General features: G+C 42.8%; 1 protein-coding gene across 2 annotated transcripts in view; it reads left to right on the top strand.

Annotated features, from left to right (window-relative positions):
• RAPH1 (Ras association (RalGDS/AF-6) and pleckstrin homology domains 1) overlaps positions 1-20,428 on the top strand; it is a 101,604-nt gene extending 81,176 nt beyond the window's left edge. For both annotated transcript variants that reach the window (XM_063341509.1, XM_063341508.1), the window contains 5 exons: positions 533-643; positions 4,322-4,420; positions 5,102-5,222; positions 6,795-6,937; positions 11,453-20,428. In XM_063341509.1, coding sequence (XP_063197579.1) covers positions 533-643; positions 4,322-4,420; positions 5,102-5,222; positions 6,795-6,937; positions 11,453-13,423 — 2,445 coding nt within the window. In that variant the 3' untranslated portion in view covers positions 13,424-20,428. The remainder of the gene's footprint in view (positions 1-532; positions 644-4,321; positions 4,421-5,101; positions 5,223-6,794; positions 6,938-11,452) is intronic.
• The last annotated feature ends 5 nt before the right edge of the window (positions 20,429-20,433 follow it).

Here is a 20,433-nt window from a genome sequence, read left to right as displayed (position 1 = left end):
TATATCTCAGATGTTCTTTCCACAGCGCTTTGCTTTGTTAAAACAATCTATATGCAAGATAGCCTGTTCAAATTTGGTGCCCTGCGGTCACTGCCAAACATCATTAGAATTGTACTCACGGTCACACTGGAATTTGGACACCTTGATTATTACGAAGATGAAATGTAACCAGCAGCTGTTAAAAAGTTCCTGGTCAATCAATACTATTTACTCTCTATTGATTACCAACTCTGAATAAATATTAGTAGTCCGGTGTAAAATGTTGTCAAAAGGCAAAATGCAGACAAAACACAAAAAACCGGACTGAATTTGGGAAAAAGATATCCTGGTTTAAAATTAACGTCTGATGTAAGATGTTATGCATGGCTGTATCTCCTTCTTGTATTGGTAGTTTTCGAATCAGATTGAAACTAATATTAGACCTTAACTAGACCTTATATTCATATTGGATCTTAACACTAGATTGATTTTGTCAGTGTGTATGGTTTTCTTATAAAGATGTTTTGTAAATCATTATTTTTGTATTTAATAGGTCTCGCGGGATCTCGTGTGCTTTCTACAGCTAGATCATGTCAATGTTTACTATGGACAGGACTATCGGAACAAATACAAAGCACCCACAGACTATTGTTTAGTGCTAAAGGTAACTTGTTAATTGTTCTTAAAATTCCGATACTGAAAAGAGCAATTAAAGATCTTGAAACATTTCCACACTAATCTTAGTCCCTTATAATAACTACACTTTCTAATGGTGAGCAAGAGCTGATTAACACCATGTTAATCTTGGGAGAGATTATAATTTAGAATATGCTTCTTACAGTAATATAACAATTGGAAAACTGTGCCTGGCAGTTTTCAGGGTGGATCTCTAAACTGTTTTCATTCTGCACATGAGAAATCTAAAGTGCCATAAGTTACAGTGACAATGAGAAAGCTATGTTTAGCTATATTTTCTGTGGAGTTGTTGTAATGAGCCTCCTTGACAGAAAGACAGTAAACAAATGAGAAAATGCCATGCGGGGACTAGTGCAGAGGGAAGAAATGGCTATGAATCACTTTCTTCCCCATCAGGCTGACAGATTTCCTCCTCCTGCCAGAAGATCCATGTGGATTATGTGGTGGAGGAGGAAAAAATATCATAGAAGCAGCAGAAGAATGGCTTCACTGGATTCATCTAGCAGTCTAGGTTTCTCTGACAGTGGCTTTCTTTATAAGCTGCTTAGGGGAAAATTAGAAGTAGAGGACAGTCTTGCAGAAATACTTGCACAGAATACTTTTTCAGCCTTTAGAAATTTAGGAAGCCAGGGAGTGAATCTTGGCTGTTTAATAGCCATAGGTGCAGTCTTGCTCTTTGAGTATGTCCTGCCTCTTTTGGGATTCCAAGAAACTTTTCGCATGCTTCAGCAATTGGGTACACCTTCTACACTCTTTTACTTATTCTGAGTTGCTTTCCATTTCATTTTCCCCTCGTTCTTGTATAGGAAGTGAAGAGTTAGTGAACAATGGTTGCATGTTCTCCGTGCTCCTCATGACTTTGTAAACGTGTTTGTGTTGCCCTGAATTGTCTTGCTTCCAGACTGATGGTTCCCAGTCTCTTTAATTGTTCATCATACTCTGAAACATAACATTGAACTCTTTTTGTCCCTTTGGCAACTCTGTACCTTACAACAATTAAGGCTCAGTGAGAAAGGCCCTTGAAAGGCTAACTTCAGGGAGTTGCCATCTTCTCAGAGTGTAGGTCCAGAGTTGTGCAGAAATTGGTATGAGACTCAAGTTTATCCATACAGCCCAACCTGAGGGAAACAGGGTGCTATAGAGGGAGAAACTTGTGAGTATAAAGGACAGGTAGAAAGAACAAGTAGAAGAAAATGTTATGACAGTGGTGATGACCTGATCTTAAACTGTGAGATTAATAACTTAAGCACTTCAAGTTATTATAAATTGCATCAACTCATCTCCCACTCTCTTGACTCCCATACAGTGTCCAAAATTATGTCAGTTCCTGCAGCATAGCTAGCTACAAAGCTATTTTTAAGCAGGTTTTCACCGTATGTTCATAGCAAGTGAAGTGTCTTCATGGATTGGAAAGTAGTGCAAGTAACAAGAAATGGTTATAGTTGCACTTACAGTTCTCCTTTGACCTCTTAGCTTCCCTGATTTGTGGTTCATCTGGTGTTGCATATGTCCGTACATTAGAATGTCGTATGTGCCTGGAGTGTGTGGCTACCTGTCCGCTGCATGAAAAAAGGATTTAACCTTCCAATAGACAGGACAATGTACATTTGGACCCACTGAGAGGTAGACGCTGAATATCAAATATGAGTCATGATATTAAGGGAGAAAGCTGAAACTGGAAATATTTTCCATGTTCTTATAGGTCATTGGTGTAGTTAATTGAATGCAATAAAAAGCAAAAATGTCAGTGTTTGTAGGTATTTATGAATTCCTTGAAGAAAATTGATTTCTTCTGCTTACGTGTCATTTTCTATCCGCATCATTTGGACAGGTTAATAGTGATTTATTTTTTCAGACTTGTTGACCACACAGACTAAGTCTTATCTAAATAGAATTTTTTTAAAAGTATTGCCATTCTGAGCATAATTGAATACATGAAAATGTTAAAGCCAAATTTTAATGCGTCTAAATTTTTCCTTATTGGCTTATTTAAGTAAATTAATGGGGTAGAGTTAGTTGCGTAACCTAGACAAAGTTTTCAGTGTGGAACTGATGAATCACCAAATTACCATATTAAGTAGGATTGAGTTCTGCCTTCCTCCATTCTTAAAATGTTACATCAGTGTTTTATATTAGTACCAACATATAGAAGCCATACAGGTTTTTTTTAATAGAAATTCATTTTTGTGACACAAAGATTCACTAAGCTGGGAAATATCTCCAAAACATGAACGTGTTTTTGGAGAGGTGAGTGGCAGAAATTCAAAGGCCGATTCTCACCGAGTGAAGCCCAGAATGGATTTGTCTTTACATGTTTGCTTCCTTTGTTTCTGTTGAGCCCTTACTGTGAAAGACAGCTGCTGTGCTATCATTAAATATAACATTTGTAGTATATAATATTAGCTCCTTGGTCGTAAATGTTAGATTCCCGAGAGGTTCTTTTATTTCCATATAGCCAAATTTTTTAACAAGTCCAGGAAAAAGATGGCTTGTTAGTGAAGTAATTTTTTGTGCTTCTATAGACTCTTCTTTTTTGAACAACATGTATATGAAAGAGGCTGGTAGTGAAAAATGAAAACAATTATCTAACATCATAATGAAGTTAGTTATATATATTCTGTTTATGGAGATAAACATGTTCTTGTTCATTTTGAAATAATTATGTTTGGAAGACAACAGGAGAAAATATTCTGAAAAGAGATTAAATGTTCTTTGATATATGTTTCAGACAGTCTTCAGTGAAACTTAAATACCTGTGATCATCTAGCAAAAGTCTGTGTCACTGAACTGTAAGCTAACACAGGAAATGATAAGAACTTGAGTGTTCAGAGTTGCCCCAACAGCTGTGAGACATATAACTTCTACAGCCTGGACAGGAAACAACTGAATAATCCATCCAGAATGATTTTCAGTGTCTGATTTTTGAAAAATACACTTTTCGTTCTTGACTGTTGAAATGATAAATACAGCACCTTTTCTTTTTTATACGTGCATGTGGGAGCAACAGGTATTTTAGATGATAGCCCTGTATCAGTAGGGTGGGGACCTTGAAGGCTCTACAAGCTGCAAATGGAATTGTGCTTAACAGTGTCATTTGTGGAGTGTCTCCCTCAAGCCATACAAAAGCAGAGAAGAACAGTGTGCGTGGTGTCCTCCAGTCTGTTTTGGTGTAGAGTAAGGTGAAATATTAGTTTCTTCCCTTAGGTGGTGAGTTAGTCAATACAGCAGTGAAAGGAGACAACTCTTTACACTTCAGCAGTCACTTGCTTGTGTTTAGGAAAGGTTTTTACAAGCTGAGACTGTTCTGACTACTTGATTTGAGAGTATAAAGGTTTCTAAAGAGCCTCACAGGTACAGAAGACTCTGTTAGTATGTAGAAATACTAAAATACTGAAAGATTCACCCTTTCTCAGTGTTTCAAACCTGCAATTGATGCACACTGGACACATTGCCAATCTGTATGTGAAGAAATCCTCGCTGCCACCTCCTGAAATACTCTCAAACATTTTTAAGTGGGCTCAAAATACAGACTACTTGTGAAGAGCTTCCAGCATTAAGTTTATCTGTATAGACTGCAACAGATAAATGGCTTTTCTTGCATTCCTAGCTATTAAAATATTGATGAGAATTAACAATTTTTCTGCAGCATCCTCAGATCCAGAAGAAATCCCAGTATATCAAGTATCTTTGCTGTGATGATGTAAGAACTCTACACCAATGGATCAATGGCATCCGGATCGCTAAGGTAACCTCCTCTGGACAGTCCTGCACTGTTGTCATGAGTTGTTGTCATCTGTTTGAAACTATTTACAGTTACCTAGCAAAATACATGCTAAATCTAACTTCCCTCTGTTTAACTATTGTGATTGTGAACTGTACAATCTTCCTGCATATTTCATTCCCTAGCAAAATTGTTAGGCTTTATTGTTGTGATAATTCAGTAATTGTGCCCTTTCTTCTTGTTTCTGCTGCATCTCTTTGTCACGTGATGAAATTCTAACTGACGTCATGGCTAGATTTTAGCCAGCTCTCTTACAGATTTTAAAAAGAAGGTTTATGAGAAAAGAAGAGAATTGAGAAAACAGAATTGTTTTCTAAGATCCCCGCGTTGGTTAAATTTATTCATTGGCCCATTTCTTGCTTGACACCCTCTCTTCTAGCATAAGTAAACTGTTTTTCTTTCTTCCAGCAGTTCACTAATAAAAAGGGAAAAGGTTGGGGTAAGGGAGCTGCCACTTTTGTTAAATAAAACAAAATGAAATTTGAACTGGATTAATGTTGCCGGAGCTCCTTAAAAAAGAGCCTGTTGTGTCTTTCTGGGGTGGGGGGAAAAATGGTGGAACAGAGAAGCCAGAGGTGGAGCTCAACAGTGTGAAAAGGATGCACACCCTATACAGTTGTTAAATTTGTTTGTCATTTTGCTTAGTACGGGAAGCAACTATACATGAACTACCAGGAAGCACTGAAGAGAACAGAATCAGCATATGACTGGACTTCCTTGTCTAGCTCCAGTATCAAGTCAGGCTCCAGCTCATCTAGTTTGCCAGGTAATAACGTGGTCTGTCTCATAATAGAAAGACTTGATTTAGCTTTTTTATCATCTGCTATCTGGACACCTCAGGAAAGACTATTGCAGAAAATGGTCTGTTTCTCCAAAGTCTTTTATGCTATGTTTAGTCTAAAACATAGACTTTATGTTTAATATATATATAAAAACATATAAAAAACTAATTTTTTATATTACTTGCAGTGTTGTATGTATTTGGAACATATAGTACTTTCTTGTTCACCTCCAAAAAAGAATGTTTTTCTGATACTGAGAAGAGGTAACTTCCTTTCAAATTCCTGATGCCTTTATCTTCACCTGTCTGAAAAGACAAAAAACAACTATGTTTTAATGATACATAGAGACTTGTGCATCTAGCTCGTAAACTGATTTTGTTGACTGAAATATTTGAAATTGGAAAATGAGAAATAGTCTCTGCCCGAAGGCAAGATCCAAACAATGCCTTAGTGACAAACTTTGAAAATACTGTTTCTGTTCCTGTTGCAAACTGTGTGTGCCTGCAGTAACATGCTCCTCTTTACCTCTCAGCAGGACCCGGACTGGTTTTTTGTGGCACATAAAATTTAAAAAATTGATGAATGGTTTATATAGCCTCATTTCACTGTTCAGAGCTGACTGACACTCTGCCAGGTTATTCTGAACCCTCAGGGGCAAGCTTCATTATTGAAAACAGGTTATTGTGTGAAAGTGTTTTGCTCATCACAGAAACAGGTCAGGAAGTAATGCTACTGAATTGGAAAGGTTCAGGGAGTAGCCTGTGAGAATAAGCTAAGCAAATTCAGCCTTACTGGGAAGGCACCATATTTTTAAAACTGTGTGGAACAGCTTGCTGCGTGTAGCAGTAAATTCTCAATTACTGACAATTTCTCCATACAAGCTGGGTGTTTTTCTGATAAAATTTGTCTTGTCCACAGCCCACCAGCCATGCACGTTCTGCCAGAGCTGCAGTTCAGCCTGTGCCTAGATGCTCTTTTTCCCCAGGACAGCTTGGGACTACACAGAAGGCAGGTGCCAGGCTGGCTAAATCTGTCTGGCAGTGGCTGCTGCTGTCTTTTTAAGATACCCCATGGACCCAGAGCATCATCTGCGTTTGTTGGTTGCAGGATGTGTATCACTCCTCTTCCCTTGAGAAAAGGAGAGGGGGAGGAATGGAGAGAAGCCTCGGCTAGCGTAGTTTGCCTGTCCTCAGCCTGTGCCGAGCATCTGTGTCTAAGGTTGTGCTGGGAAGGAGTGCAGGAGCTGTTGGGTGTTTCAGAACTGTTACAACTGCAGTGTGGTTTTACTCTGCAGCGTATCTGACATGCTGTCATCTTTGTGGAGCTTCAGATTTGGTTAATACCAGGGATCTGTTGCACTGTTCTGTTTTCCAGACAGCAACGGCCTGGATGTGAGCTAGAGCTTATGCAGTAGTGGGAACAATGTCCTTTGGTGGAATAACATGTTTAACAAGTGTGACCAATAAATGTCACACAGGGTTGCATTATAAGGACACTGACTTCAGTTTTACATTCAGAAACATGTACTAACTGTTTCTTAACTTTCTTCCAAACAGAATCCCAATCAAATCATTCTAATCAGTCTGACAGTGGAGTTTCTGACACCCAGCCAGCTGGACATGTCCGTTCCCAAAGTATTGTCAGCTCCATGTTTTCTGAGGCCTGGAAACGAGGCACTCAACTGGAGGAATCCAGCAAGGTAACAAGAAGACTTTAGTTTGAGAACCAACGCCCAACAAAATGTACAAGACAGAGTGATACCTCTTCTACCTCTGTCTTGAGTGGGATTTCTTCTCGGGATGTCTTCTCTTTTTTACTCTATATTATTGACATACACTGCCATATAACTGTTTTTTCAGGAATCACTTTTTCAGGGAATTCAGACCTGGAACCTTCTGTTCTTGCTTTTATTTGTGTGCACAGAAGCCCTCTGTTCTTTGAAGGCATGATACAGCCCTTCCCATAGAATCCTATTAACTAATGTTGAATAAAGACAAAATAAAAAGATCAGCTGTTAACAAGTTGAATGAAATTCTTTCACTGAGATCTTTCTCCAGTTAACTAGCCACATCTTTCCATTGGAAGGATGTGAATAACTGAGACCTGAAGGCAGGTGTATCTGTTTAGGAAGTACTCCAGCGGTTTTTACTCAAATGTTTTCTATTATATTTGGTGGAAATGGAAACAGTAAACGTAGATATGGTCAAAGCAAAAGTACTAAAATAGACAGCAATTGTGGATTGGGGCAGATCTGATATCTCTTGTTGAGAGTTACAGAAGATTTTATGCCATTGAAGCCTGTGGCTCAGGTCTGTAGTGGTTTGGTTGGTTTTCTGTCCTTTCTGTGGTAGTTGGCTGGTGGAGTTCCTGAGGAGTACTTCCAAACACAGCAGAATTGCTGCTTAAGCTATCTTCACTCCTGCCAATTTTGAGTCTTTCCAAGACCCCAGGTTCAGGCTAGAGAAACAAGCTTTTTAAAACTAAAAATACAGGTCAATACACCTGGCATTGGTTCATCAGATAAATGACTAAAAATAAGACACAATGTCACATTTTCAAATCAGAAAGCACACATGGCACAATGTGAAAGCTGACGTGGCTGCATTCTTTGGGATTCCTAAGTTTTCTTCAGTGCCTGCTGGCTTGGAAATTGTCTGATTCTAATAATAATGTAGTACTCAGCCCAGGAATGTAGCTTGCTAAATTGTGATCCAAATTTTTCTACTGCATGAGTGCAACACCTGGTGCATGTTCATCAGCAGATGGTTCGTGTATGTGTACAGGGTGCATCATTTCTGCAGGAGCGGGGTAGATGCAAAAGATAAGGCACTTGCGTCTGTCTAGCATGTATCTGACAGAGGTGAGAGAGTACTTGCTATGAGAACTGTAATTGTCTCCTATTATTTTCTCCTAAAGTTTTGGTTTTAATGTGAAAATCTTGCTGCTACAAGCTCTGTGAACTTTTAGAGAAAAGTTTGAGGTTTACCACTCAGGTCACTGCTGTTCTTATCAAGTCCATAGTGCTGCTGGCAATTGCTCATTTAAATAAACCCCACGAATTTTTATGTTATCTGATTAAAGCCATTTTAAAAATAAAATACTCAGACTGCTCCCTGTTGAGGGCCATCCATGTTTCAAGATTTCATCAATTTGGATTCCTTTCTATGCACAAGTCCAAGAAAAGGTATATTTCTCTTCCTCGTGCATAACACAGGTGAATGTATTGCCTGAAAACTTCCTAAGAATCCAAATGAACCATGTAAAATTATAATTTGAAGCCATGTTAAAAAACTCTGAGTAAATTGGTGACAAGTTTACCGTCAGTGAAACTGTAGTACATGCTTTTTTATCCTGTATAGGTCTGGCCCAAGGAACTTAAATAACTAATAAATCAGACTGTCAGTGGAAAATGTTAAACTGTGTGGCAAGAAAGGAAACAACAGTGTTGAAAAAAATTGTAAGTTCAGTTAAAAGGTAGTTGCGGTGATGTTGAGACATGCTGCTTTAGGCAGATTAGTCTCCAGACAGTTATTCTAGAGGTGGTTATTCCACAGTGCTGTGGTGACAAAGCTGGCGTAAGAAGTTCATACGGGCAAGGTTGCTGCAGGTGGCAGAATTAATGGAGACTTGTCCAGCCTGTCCCTTCCCCTTCTGCAACTGCTTTCTCCCCCTAGTCGCCATTGTCTCATGCCCTTCAGCAAGCCGGGCAGCACAGAGCATGCTTTGGCTCAGCAGAGAGAGCACGTTGAGGCCGGCTGGCCAGCAAGCCAGGATGTTCCACTGGTTGGCCAGCGGCTAACTGCTCAACAGGTTACAAATGGGTCAGTTCTGCCTGCTTTTCCCTCATTTACCAGCTGCCAGTAACTTCACAACAATTTCTTGAAGTTGAAATTATATTGAGATTTCTAGCAGTTTGTCATATTTGACTGAAATTTGCTAACCAACCAAAAAGCCACCAGCATAGGAAAAGAGATAGCAAACAGTTCAATTGCAAAAGCTTGTTTTCTTAGGAAAAACAGCTAAAAAAAATAGCAAGGTTACTGTTTTAAAAAACAGATACTGTTCTTTTTATAGCATTTCTAAGAGTTCCAGATAGTCATTAAGATGCGTGTTACAAATATGAATTTGAGAGTATGCAATAAGTAATTTTTCAAGACACACATAAGGAAATCACGTAGTTCTAAAGATGAACAAACTTCTTCTATAAACAGAGTTTCACTGAGTATCTTTCTGGTTGTGGAAATTTAATTTGATGCTGTGGAGATGGGAGGAGCTCCCCCTCTGGAGATGCACAGTGTTCTTCTCCCTATCCTGCGTGTTTGATTTACTCACTGCAAAAACGACTGTCTTCCATGCCTATGAGGAAAATTCCTCTCAGTTTCAAATATATCTAAGATTAAAACCCTCACCTTTTCCAAAATGCAGGTGATCTGTCCACTTCATATTTTGAAAGATTGCTGTTTTCCTAAAGAACACTTTATTCATCTGTTCACGTTCTTCACAGTTGGGCAGTGAAGATCTCATTATGTCTCATTTTGCGTGTTAGATTTTGAACACGTTATTTCAAATGGGATGCTACAACAGGCATCAAAACGTGTGCTCACTGTGTGTGCTTTAAGTGACAAATTCAAGATTCTCCAAGATCTTGCCGTTCAGGGGTAGCTATTCTGTTATGCCTCGGTCTCCCTCTCTCTCTGTTTTATGCCACTTTATTTTTCCTGTTGCCTTTTGCTGTCTCAGGTGTCAAAAGTGAAGCTCAGCACAGCTAAGGTCACCACACCTGTGGTGCCTCATACAGGGCACAATTAAGGTCAGGTGGTGCTACTTGAAAATTCATTAACCTGGGTGATTGGGAGAATGGTAATTTACAGACTAATACTTGCAAGAGATCAAGATTTCTCTCCTGTTTTATTATCTCAACACCTTGATTTAGCTACAGAACTTCGTTACACTCTTGCCTTCCAGACCTAATGTGACAGGTAGAGTCACCCCTTGTGTGTTGTAAATCACTTTGTTGTTTCTGACTCTAATCCTTTTGGTGTTTTTCTGCTCATATAGAAACTCTGTGCCCCTGTGTTTAGAACAAAGCCATGTGCAAATGTGCTCATGCTGTGCAAATGAGCATAACTGGGCTAACTTGTGGCAAAGTATCTACTAATGAAGGATATAGGTACTCAGTGTGGTCAGTTGCCGTGTTGGTATTGCATTTCTAAGGCATGTTTCTGTGCTGTGCACTGAAATTCACAACTTAGGCTGTAGACAAACCACTTTGTATTAGGAGGATGTTTATAAATTTGGGTAATGTGATTGTGTTTAATTTTTAACAGGAATGTAGGCTTACAATTTTAGAGAAACAAATTAACTTGAGCAAAACCCACCAAGTAGACTAAAACATTGCCTGCTGCTTTCTCGTTGCTCCTCCCCTTAGCCAGCTTTTCCCCATCTTTCCTTTCTTTTTTCTGCATAACGTGATGATTGCATGCATAGCTTTTCTTTCCCAAGCTAAGTTTCTTTTGCAGATCTCTAAACATTTCCTTGTGGGGAAATTTTCATAGGAAACCTCAGTTCTCCCTATTTTTCCTCATTTTTTTCCTTGCCAGTCTTGAATAGCAGAGCATGTGGAGTGAAAGGATCTCAGTAATATTCCTGCATAGAGCTTCCTCTTCACGTGTTTTAGAGCAGTTCGGGATTTCTGCATTTTGTACCACTGAACAGTGTGAGGCCTGAGCTAACTGACGTAAAGGCATGACCGATGCTGTGGGAGGCCATGTATGGTTTAACTCTGCTCTTACTGAGCTGAGGAGATGTCCACTGAGTCTCTCGCGCTGCCTGATGTCCTCTGTCATGGCCTGTGGCGTGCTCTCTTTGGGTCATTATACTTGCCCAGAGGAGGACCAGCGATTCTCGCGGGGCAGAGCTGCCCGCCCCACAGGGGTGACCGGCTGGTGTATTTTCTCACCGACATTGAGCCTTGCTGGGACCAGACCTGGCTCCTCTGGGTCTCGCCAGCTGCCCCCCTGCCTGCGTTGTCTCTTGCTGCATTGTTTTGCTAATACTTCCTGCATGCTGTAACCTGCCACTTAATTTTTAATGACAGGCACATTTAGACCTTGACTTTATAATCTCTTTGTCTCTCTCCCTCCCTCCCTCTCTCCCTCTCTTATCTTTCTCTTTTTCTCCCTTTCCACTTTCACTAAAAATCCCTTCCCAATAGGCCCGAATGGAGCCCGCAGGTCGCCCCTTCATGTCTGTCGCACCTCCTGTGTCCCCACAGACAAAAGTGGCGACCCCCTACACAGCATCGCAGCCGTCCCCCCCGCTGCCCCCTCCACCCCCGCCGCCCCCGCCGCCCCCGCCCCCCCCTCCGCCGCCCCCGCCCCCTCTCCCCAGCCAGGCCGCCCCGTCAGCGGGCTCACCTGCCACCATGTTTGTCAAGTACAGCACCATCACCAGGCTGCAGAACGCTGCCCAGCACGGGGGGCCTTTTTCCAAAGCTCCTGTGGCACAGCAGCCCCCCCCGCCCCCCCCGCCCTCGGCCAAGCCTCAGATAATGGTGCCCCCCAACGGGGTCATGCCGCCTCCCCCCCCTCCACCTCCTCCTCCTACACCCGGCTCGGCCATGGCACAACTGAAGCCGGCACCTTGCGCCCCTTCTGTGCCACAGTTCACACCGCCACCGCCGCCACCCAAAATCCATCAGGTTCAACCAAATATAAGCCAGGCCACTGCCACCTCCTCGTTGCCACCACCTCCTCCTCCTGTGCCTGCACCACCACCACCCCAGGCACCCCCAAAGCCTGTCATGGCAGCTCTCCCCCCACAGCCTAGTGGGAAGGCAGCGTCACCAGGGGTCACACATGTCACCCCTCCTGTGCCAGCTCCCTTGCCCCTTGCAATAAAGAAACAACCAAGTGTCACCTCTCCCCAGGTGCCTCCACTGCCCCCAGCCCCTCCCGGCCCCACTCCCCCCCCAACGTTCCCAAAGCAGCAGAGTTTCTCTGTGAAGCCTCCTCCATCCCCTCAGTCCCCAGTGCCGTCGGTGGTGAAACAGATAGTTAGCCAGTTCCCACCTCCTCCCACCCCCCCTGCCACTGAGCCGCAGCCTCTGAAACCCCTTCCACTGACCGTGGCTCCACAGTCACCTCCAGCAGTGAAGGCAAAGCCCAAATGGCAGCCTGCTTCTGCTCCCTCACCAGATTTCCCCCCTCCTCCACCAGAGAGCAGCTTAGTGTTTCCTCCTCCACCTCCTTCCCCAGCTTCCTCTGCAGGTTCTCCCCCCCCTGACAAATCAGGGTCTCCAGTCAAAAAGGCCAGCAAGACATCAAGCCCTGGAGGGAAGAAACCACCTCCAACACCTCAGCGAAACTCCAGTATCAAGTCCACCAGCTCCACTGAGTACCATGAGTCCAAGAGACCTTCAGTGGACCGCCTTGTCAGCAAATTTGCACACCCACCAGAGCCGTCAGGGTCTCCTTCCAAGGAGTCATCACCTCCTGCAGCCCCTCCAAAGCCAGGAAAGCTCAACCTTTCTGGGGTGAGCCTGCCCATTGTCCTTCCGCAAGGAGGGGTCCCGGCCAAGGCTCCTGCTCTAGGTGTGTCTGGGAAGGAACCTGTGGTCGAATTCCCTTCACCACCATCCGATTCAGACTTTCCACCACCACCACCTGAAATAGATCTTCCTCTCCCGCCAGTTGAGATCCCATCCGTGTTTTCAGGCAGCACCTCCCCAAAAGTCGCTGTTGTCAATCCCCAGCCTCAGGCATGGTCAAAACCATCTGTGAAAAAAGCCCCACCACCCACACGTCCCAAGCGGAATGACAGCACTCGATTGACGCAGGCAGAGGTCGCAGAGCCACAAGGGTCAGCTGGTCCTCAAGTGCCCACTTCACCCAAGTCCAGCCTTAGCGTTCAGCCGGGATTCCTGGCAGACCTCAACCGGACGCTGCAGCGGAAATCCATCACCCGGCATGGCTCCCTCTCCTCCGCACGGATGTCCAGAACAGAGCCCACAACCACCATGGATGACATGGCCCTGCCTCCGCCTCCACCAGAGCTGCTGGCTGACCAGCAGAAGACGAGCAGCTTCGGGGGCAGTCATATATCTGGCTATGCAACATTACGGAGGGGGCCTCCCCCTGCCCCTCCCAAAAGGGATCAGAACACCAAGCTGTCGCGGGACTGGTAGTCAGTCCCCTGGGGCCGCTGCTCTCCATGACTTGTGGGCTGCTCCGTGATCAGCCAACCTGTGGTCTTGCGCACTTGGAGAGAATGCGGGGACACGGGTGATAGCCCCATCAAAAGAGGTGATCTCAAACTGTAGCTGAGGCTAAATGTAAAGACGTTCCCCTTTCATGGCTAGGCCAAAAAAGCTGGGGGCTTGGGGTGTTGATATTTTATTGGGAAAGGTGGGTAGAGAGGCATTGACTTATCCTTTCAATTTCTTTTGCCCTTCATATGGATTGGACCAAAACCCCCTTTTTCTTACTTTTTCTGCATTTAGGGGAGGGGGGGAGATAAATTTTTGTAGTGTCTGTCCATGTGAGACATGTTTGTGCATGTATTATAAGTATAGGTATATAATATATTGTGATATATTTCGTCGCAATTAGAGAAGATAACCAGAATGTTTTTGTAGAACCGTATTTATTGTTTCAGTCACTATATTATCTGGAATCGGACTCCGTAACTAGTCAAATCTTACCATGAAGATGTACCACTTTAAAGAAAGGAAGAAAAAAAAAAAACCACAAAAAACAACCCACAAGCCTCTTGGCAGTTTGTGGTGGGTATATGGTGCAGAGCTGAGGTGTTCTGCTAGTAACTGTACATTCTCCATTGATTGAAAAGTACAGATGCAATATACCAAAACATTCTGGTCATAATACTACTGAAAACGAGTGTGTTCTGAGGAAGAAAATAGATTTTATATATAGTGGGCTGGAGTGAAATATATTTATACTATAAAGAGCCTCCCCCTCCCTTCCAAATAGTTTAAAAATATACACCGCTACAAATTATTTCAAAGTTATTTGTCCATGCAGTAAGTAGGATAAATATATATTATTCCAATCCATTATGCATTCTAACTTTATAGTAGGCTCAATCATTTGTTTTTGTGGCTCAAGATGAATATATTTGTGTTAACCCCTTCTGAAAGCTGCCAGGACTCCTGCAATCGATGCCAACCTACAAGGCTGACCCGCGCCGATACGTCACTTGTACGTGTAATTCTTTCCCTGAATGAACAGGTAGGTTTCTGTATACACAACGTACAGTCTCACCTTGTCTGTGCCTGACAAGGTGTATTATCTTTAGAAAAACAAGCGTCTGGAAACATTTAAAGCAAGTATTGTTTGCAATTCATCAGAAACTGTCAGGAAAACTTTCCCTTCTAGAAAGAGAAGGGAGTGGTAATTCCAGGCCAAGCACAGTGGGAATTCTCTTTTATTTGACCCACCAGAGACTGCGACCAATGCATGAAGCTGTTAATTACAAAGTTGCATTTCTAGCAGTCGAGGGAGAAGACTGGAAGAAAACCCAACCTCGAGAGGCAGTAACATTTGCTAGTAATGTAATTTAAGGGCCCATACGAGTGGAAAGTAGACTGTCATACTTGCTTTGGTTTTTTTGTTTGTTTGTTTGACACCAATTCACAGTCAATCACCAGATCAAGTACTAGAGTCCCTTTTCTTGTACGTCAGTAGCTTGATTGTACAGTCTTACCCACGTATTCGGACGTTGTGATAAGGTAGTGTAGTTGGTGTAAGTGGTCTTATGCATCATGCATGTTCATTACCAGGTAGTGGTACACAGCCTTTGTAAAGTAACTAAAATGCTTGGACTGTACCTACCCCATCTTCGGTTGTTACAACTTCCTCGTCACCATGGGGATACTGTCATGGCTTAGATGGCAAATGGTTTTACTGTTTGTTTACCTTTCCTCCAAAAGCAAACTTTAAACGCTTTCCTTCCCCCAAAGAATGACACAAAGGAAGTGGCTTGCCCTGACAGTATCCTCAAGCATGTAAAAAAGATGTAGACTAATCTCTCATTAGAGTAATTCAGGCTGATAGATTTAAGAACTATTGTGACAGTGTCCCCCATTCCTTTTCTTTTTTTTATAAAGTGTTTTTAAAAAAATCCAAATAATAAAATAAATGTCTTTGTGAATAATTTATGAATAGGAAAAAAGCTTTCTAATTAGAGGGGAAAAATGACACATCTATAACTATATAGTTTTAAATAAGTGCATCATGAAAAGAGAAAAATTAATGGTGCTGTCTCTGCTGACCTGTTTCATATGATTTTTTTAAAATCTGTTTCAGCACCTCTGGAAATTGTTTTAATATTTCAGACTAGTTTTTTTGAGCAATAAGAGTATATACCATTGTGTGCATTTTTAAAGCACTGCTATGGAAAGGCACTTTTTTGTATCTTTCAAATTGTTCACAAAGTTTTGTTTCTACTATTTTTGTGCTTATGAAGTGTCCTTAAAAGCATTTGCATTGTTGATTTCAAGCATGCTCAGTGTAGCTGGCGTATAACTTCACAGGAAGCTTGTTAAGCTATACTGCAGTTCATGGGTGCTGTAGTTTTCAACACTGGTCCTCCTGCTGCTGTGTACTGTATATGCCGCCCCTGGGGCCCGTACCCACCAGTGGGGCAAAAGGGGCACAGGCACAGTCGTAACTCCCCAGCTCTCACTGGTGATGGGTGGGTAAGCGGACACCTTCTCCTACTTCCTGGCAAGATGCATCTGGGCTGATGCAATGCGTGCTCTCAGATGAGAGCAGTCAGGGAATTCTGCTCGCCCCATCTGTTTTTCTGCTCCCCCCCACCCCCCCGACAGCTCCACTGGTGTGTGTCAGTTCCAGCCCTTTTCGTTTTATTCATTCAGTGCGGGTACCTCTGGGCTTTGAACTCAGCAGAGCAATGTTTTGAGTGCAATTTCTTCAGAGGCATTTGAGCTTGATTCTCATTTTCCCGTGACCAAGTTCATTTACCCGGTATCTCTCCCTAGAGAACGAATCCATGCTTGCTACTGCAGGCTGCCACGCAGCTTGCTGTGAGACAGAAGTTTTACTCTTAAGTTTGCAGCAAAAAGAATGAGCGTCAGCAAAGGTGGCACCCTGTATTCCTTCTTGTTACAACTTACGTCCTAAGCCAGTAGTGATACAGAAATACAGTGAGTGGCTGCAACTTGCTTCCTCTCAACTGAGCACTAAAATTTGGCTACAGTGTGGTTCAGACAACCCGGTTGCCTTTTCAGCTTATGAGACCCCTCATTGGAACTTGCTTTTCCAATGTATTTACTGGTTTGGGGACAGTAAGTATTTATGCCTTATTTGCGAGTAAGTTATTTCCCCGAGTGTGCTGGTCTCATAATTGCACCATTATATTTATTTAAATCAGAAAATAAAGGGCCCAGATCTCAGACACACGGCAAGAAGGTTCCTGCTACAAACATGGGCTGTAATCCTTTTGGTGCTATTAAAATGAGCATGTGAGAGCTGAGCTTTCATACTCTGGACACAAAGCCAGTAGATGCTTTGATCCTAAAATAGTAAGAGAGTGCAGCTGCAGTTGTGTTACATGATGAAGCGTGTGGCCTTTGACACCTGTTAAGGTGGGTGTTGGGGAAAGCCCTGCTGCTGCAGAGGCAGCTGAGCGCGTACAGCTGCATTCCTTAATCTGTTCCAGAGTTGGTCATTTCCTGCCTGCCGTGCAGCAGGAGCATCCACCTCTGTGAGCAGCAGCGTCCCTCCCGTTCGGCCAGGTTTCTCTGTGCCCGCGGCACAGGTGTAGAAAGCAGGGAGGTAGTCTTCTCCGATACTTTCATTGTAATGCAGGTCGCTGGGAGTTGCTTTGGAAGCAAAAACTAGGCTTTTATATCAGCACTAATCCTACAGGAGAAATTATTTTAAAAAACAAAAAAGATTCTAAGCAAACCATAGGTAACATGTTTGAGGTGGATATGCTGGAGGTTCTGTTTAGTCTTTCAAACCCTGTGGCTGGGGGAGGAGGTTAGGCACAAGTCTCACATAAAATAATTGTGCTACGTTCTATGGAAGAGGAAAGCTCCTGCTTCCCCCTGTGCAGTGGTTTCCTCCTGTGGCAAACCACCGCTGCTCGCTCTGACTTGGTGCGTGACCTCAAAGCCAAAGAGCTCCTCTCCGAACTGACTCTGCAGTTTCCTGCAGGGCAACAGTGACTGACACATCAGGGAAACACAGTGACGGTACCTGCATCGCTTTGGTTTCAGGTCTGATGGGAGAGGGAGCAGTTTTTTCAAGTGCATTTTAAGATTTACTGTTCTAGACTTGCACATTTAAAGGTTTTCTAATTTCTTCTTTCTGTGCCCTTAGGCAACCGGATAACTCAAATCAATCAGCTCAGAGATAAAGTGTGGCCAGTTTTCCTCTGAGTTAAAATTATTTTTTCTGCAGTTAAAGGAACCAAAAGTGCCATTTCAACAGCAGAAGGGAAAAAAAGAATTTTTTGCTTATTACAGAAAAGTGCATAGAGCTAAGTTGTTTTACTTCAGTGGTACCATTGCAGGTAAATTTGTTTCTTATTCAAAATATGATTATAAGAGGGGTCTTACTACGAGTATTACTTCAAATACAGAGTCACGTTAAAATCAGTGGCACTCCAGGAAAGCAATATAAATTCCTGACAGAAGGTAGTGGGGGGATGCAGCCGGAACATGTGCGTTTGGAATTTTTTTTTTCCTTTTTTCATTGTTAAGGTGTAGATTATGGACTTGTTCAAATAGTGCTCCTCATTTGGAGGAGAGGGAAATCTTATTTCTTTGGGGGAGATGTTTTCCCAAAGCCCATTCGTGGCTCCTGGTGTTTAGCTTTGCATTCCCTCGCGCCATTGGGGCAGACTCCAAACCAGAGAGGATTTAACACTACAGGGGATAGTTTCTCTTAGACTTCCTTTTTGTAATGTGCTGGTGGGTTTTAAGTTTTTATTTTGGAATTTTAAATTTGCTTAAAGTTGAATAATTTTCCTTTCTGTGTTCTTTTTCTCCTTCAATTCAAAAAACGCCCATGAAGACTGACAAAACCAGCATTATGTTGCAGGGGTCAGCACTCACTAATACTGTGATCCAGTGAGTCACAGGCTTTGTCTAGTTTTGAAAAGTTTAAGACACTAAACTGCAGATGGGGTGACAGCACATGCTTATCCCTCACAATGTAAATTAATTGCCACTAACATGGGAAAAATAGTAATTTTGGTTAATGGCTATTTCATGCTCTGAGGCACTCAACAGGGCAAGGACGGGGTGAGTTCTCTGTTCATCAGAAGCGTGTATCGTGTATCACTTGTGAGAAGTGCTGGAGAAGCTGGAAGAACAGGAGGAACAGGAACTAGTGTGATATGCACAGTCCCCCAGGGCAGGGATTTAGTATGGGAAATGAGTGAGAAGGAACTTGAGTAACAGATTTTTGGACACCCCACCCACTCCACTCCACTTATTTAAATGCTTAAAGGCAACTTGTCTTTTAGGAGACTTAGGAATTGAACCAACTGTTCCCTACAATGGAAAATAGTTTCCTCCCACCTTTCCTAAGATGCCAAAGATGCATTCTGAGCTAAAGTCCAGGTACGCGGATGTGCTTGCACCAGCCTCTCCTGAGGCTAAGTTGCCAGGAGCTGAAATGCTGCCGATCTGCACAGCTGTTTGGCAAGGGAAGATGTACCTGGTAACCGGGTACGCGTCTGCAAAGGGCAGGTCAGCAAACAAACCTGGGCCCAGGGCTCCCTGCTGTGGATTTGGTGCAGCACTATAAAGCTTGTACTTCTAAAAGGAAAATCAAATGCTTTGTCACAAGTTGTAATTGCACATCTTAGGTCTCCTTCTAGTGGGCTGCAGTGGACCAGAAATTAACTAACTGGAGCAGCAGTTTGTTTTATGGCTTACACTAATTGTTAGCAGCCACTGGTGATATTCTGTATAATACTGGGGATGCAAATGTAAGAAAAAAAAAAAGTGTCATTGCAATGATGATTTGTCTGTGCAGCAAACTTGTGCTGAGTGCTGTAAATACATTCATGTTTACTGCTTTAAAAAGAAAATTGCACATTTTATCTTTCAATGGGATTGCCTCCCCTCTTCTTCCCTTTCCAAAAAGAAAAGAATCAAAGCTCTTTTAGACTGATAGCTTCAGGTTGGGGGGAGCTTTGCCATATTATAAATATATATAAATATATGTATAAATATACTTTTTTAAGCATGGGAGAGGACAAAAGAAATACTACATTATAGAGTACCCAATATAGATCATTATACAATGGAATATGCACAATTCAATAAAGATGTAGTTAAATTTAATAATCATCTGTTTTAATCCTCTGTCTTACCATTTTCCTTTTTCATGAGTTCGGAACCCACGCTGCGTTCTCACGGCATCAGTGGTTTGTTTCCCTCTGCAGGGATCAGATATCTGATGGCCTACAGGTTACCATTTATATGCTCACTCTCAATAAAATTGCTTTTTATTGTTCCTTTGCACAGTTCTTTCCTGTGGGTCAGGCTGTACCCGTAACATGGTGCACACCAATTACAGGTGTAAAGAGGACCCACTGTGAAGGCTCACCTTCATCGGCCTCCTCCCTCAGGCGTGCAGGGTCCTGTACAGCTCTGCTCAACGCAAGAAGAGCTGATGGCTGGTAAGTGTTCCTGTGGCCCCTCTCCGGGGTCCACTCTAGGGAATTCAGCTCTGTTCACCTCCTCCTGGGGTGTGCTCGCCGACTGGCCCTGCATCAGTCATCAGCTTTTACAGCAGAGATTTGAGGCGTTACATTAGTGGTGATTACAGAGAAATTAGCAGTTACACAGAAGCGGAGGAAGGAGCTGCTGAAGGCAGCAGGCTGGATGCCAGTGATCACATCTTTGCTCCTGCATACACAGGAGGCCATCCCTGTCCTCCTTGGGTTGGTAAGTCTGTAGCCAAAGACAAGGGACGTGACGCGACGCAGCAGTGGCACGCTCACAGAACACACGGTGTGTGCTTTGTTCTTTTTATTTAGGGCTTGTAACAAGAGGGTTTAGTACACAGCAACAGTTAATTCCAAGTACAATTAAAAAAATTTAAAAATTGGGGTTTGCACTCACTGGAAGGTGGTTCAAATGGCACACACAATAAAACGTTACTGGCGGCATACAGCTCCCCAGAGTCCTGCGGG

Source organism: Chroicocephalus ridibundus, chromosome 7, assembly GCF_963924245.1.
Source record: "Chroicocephalus ridibundus chromosome 7, bChrRid1.1, whole genome shotgun sequence".
Taxonomy (NCBI): Eukaryota; Metazoa; Chordata; class Aves; order Charadriiformes; family Laridae; genus Chroicocephalus; species Chroicocephalus ridibundus.
Note: the sequence above shows the minus strand (reverse complement) of the source record. Positions and strands in the feature narration are given on the sequence as shown.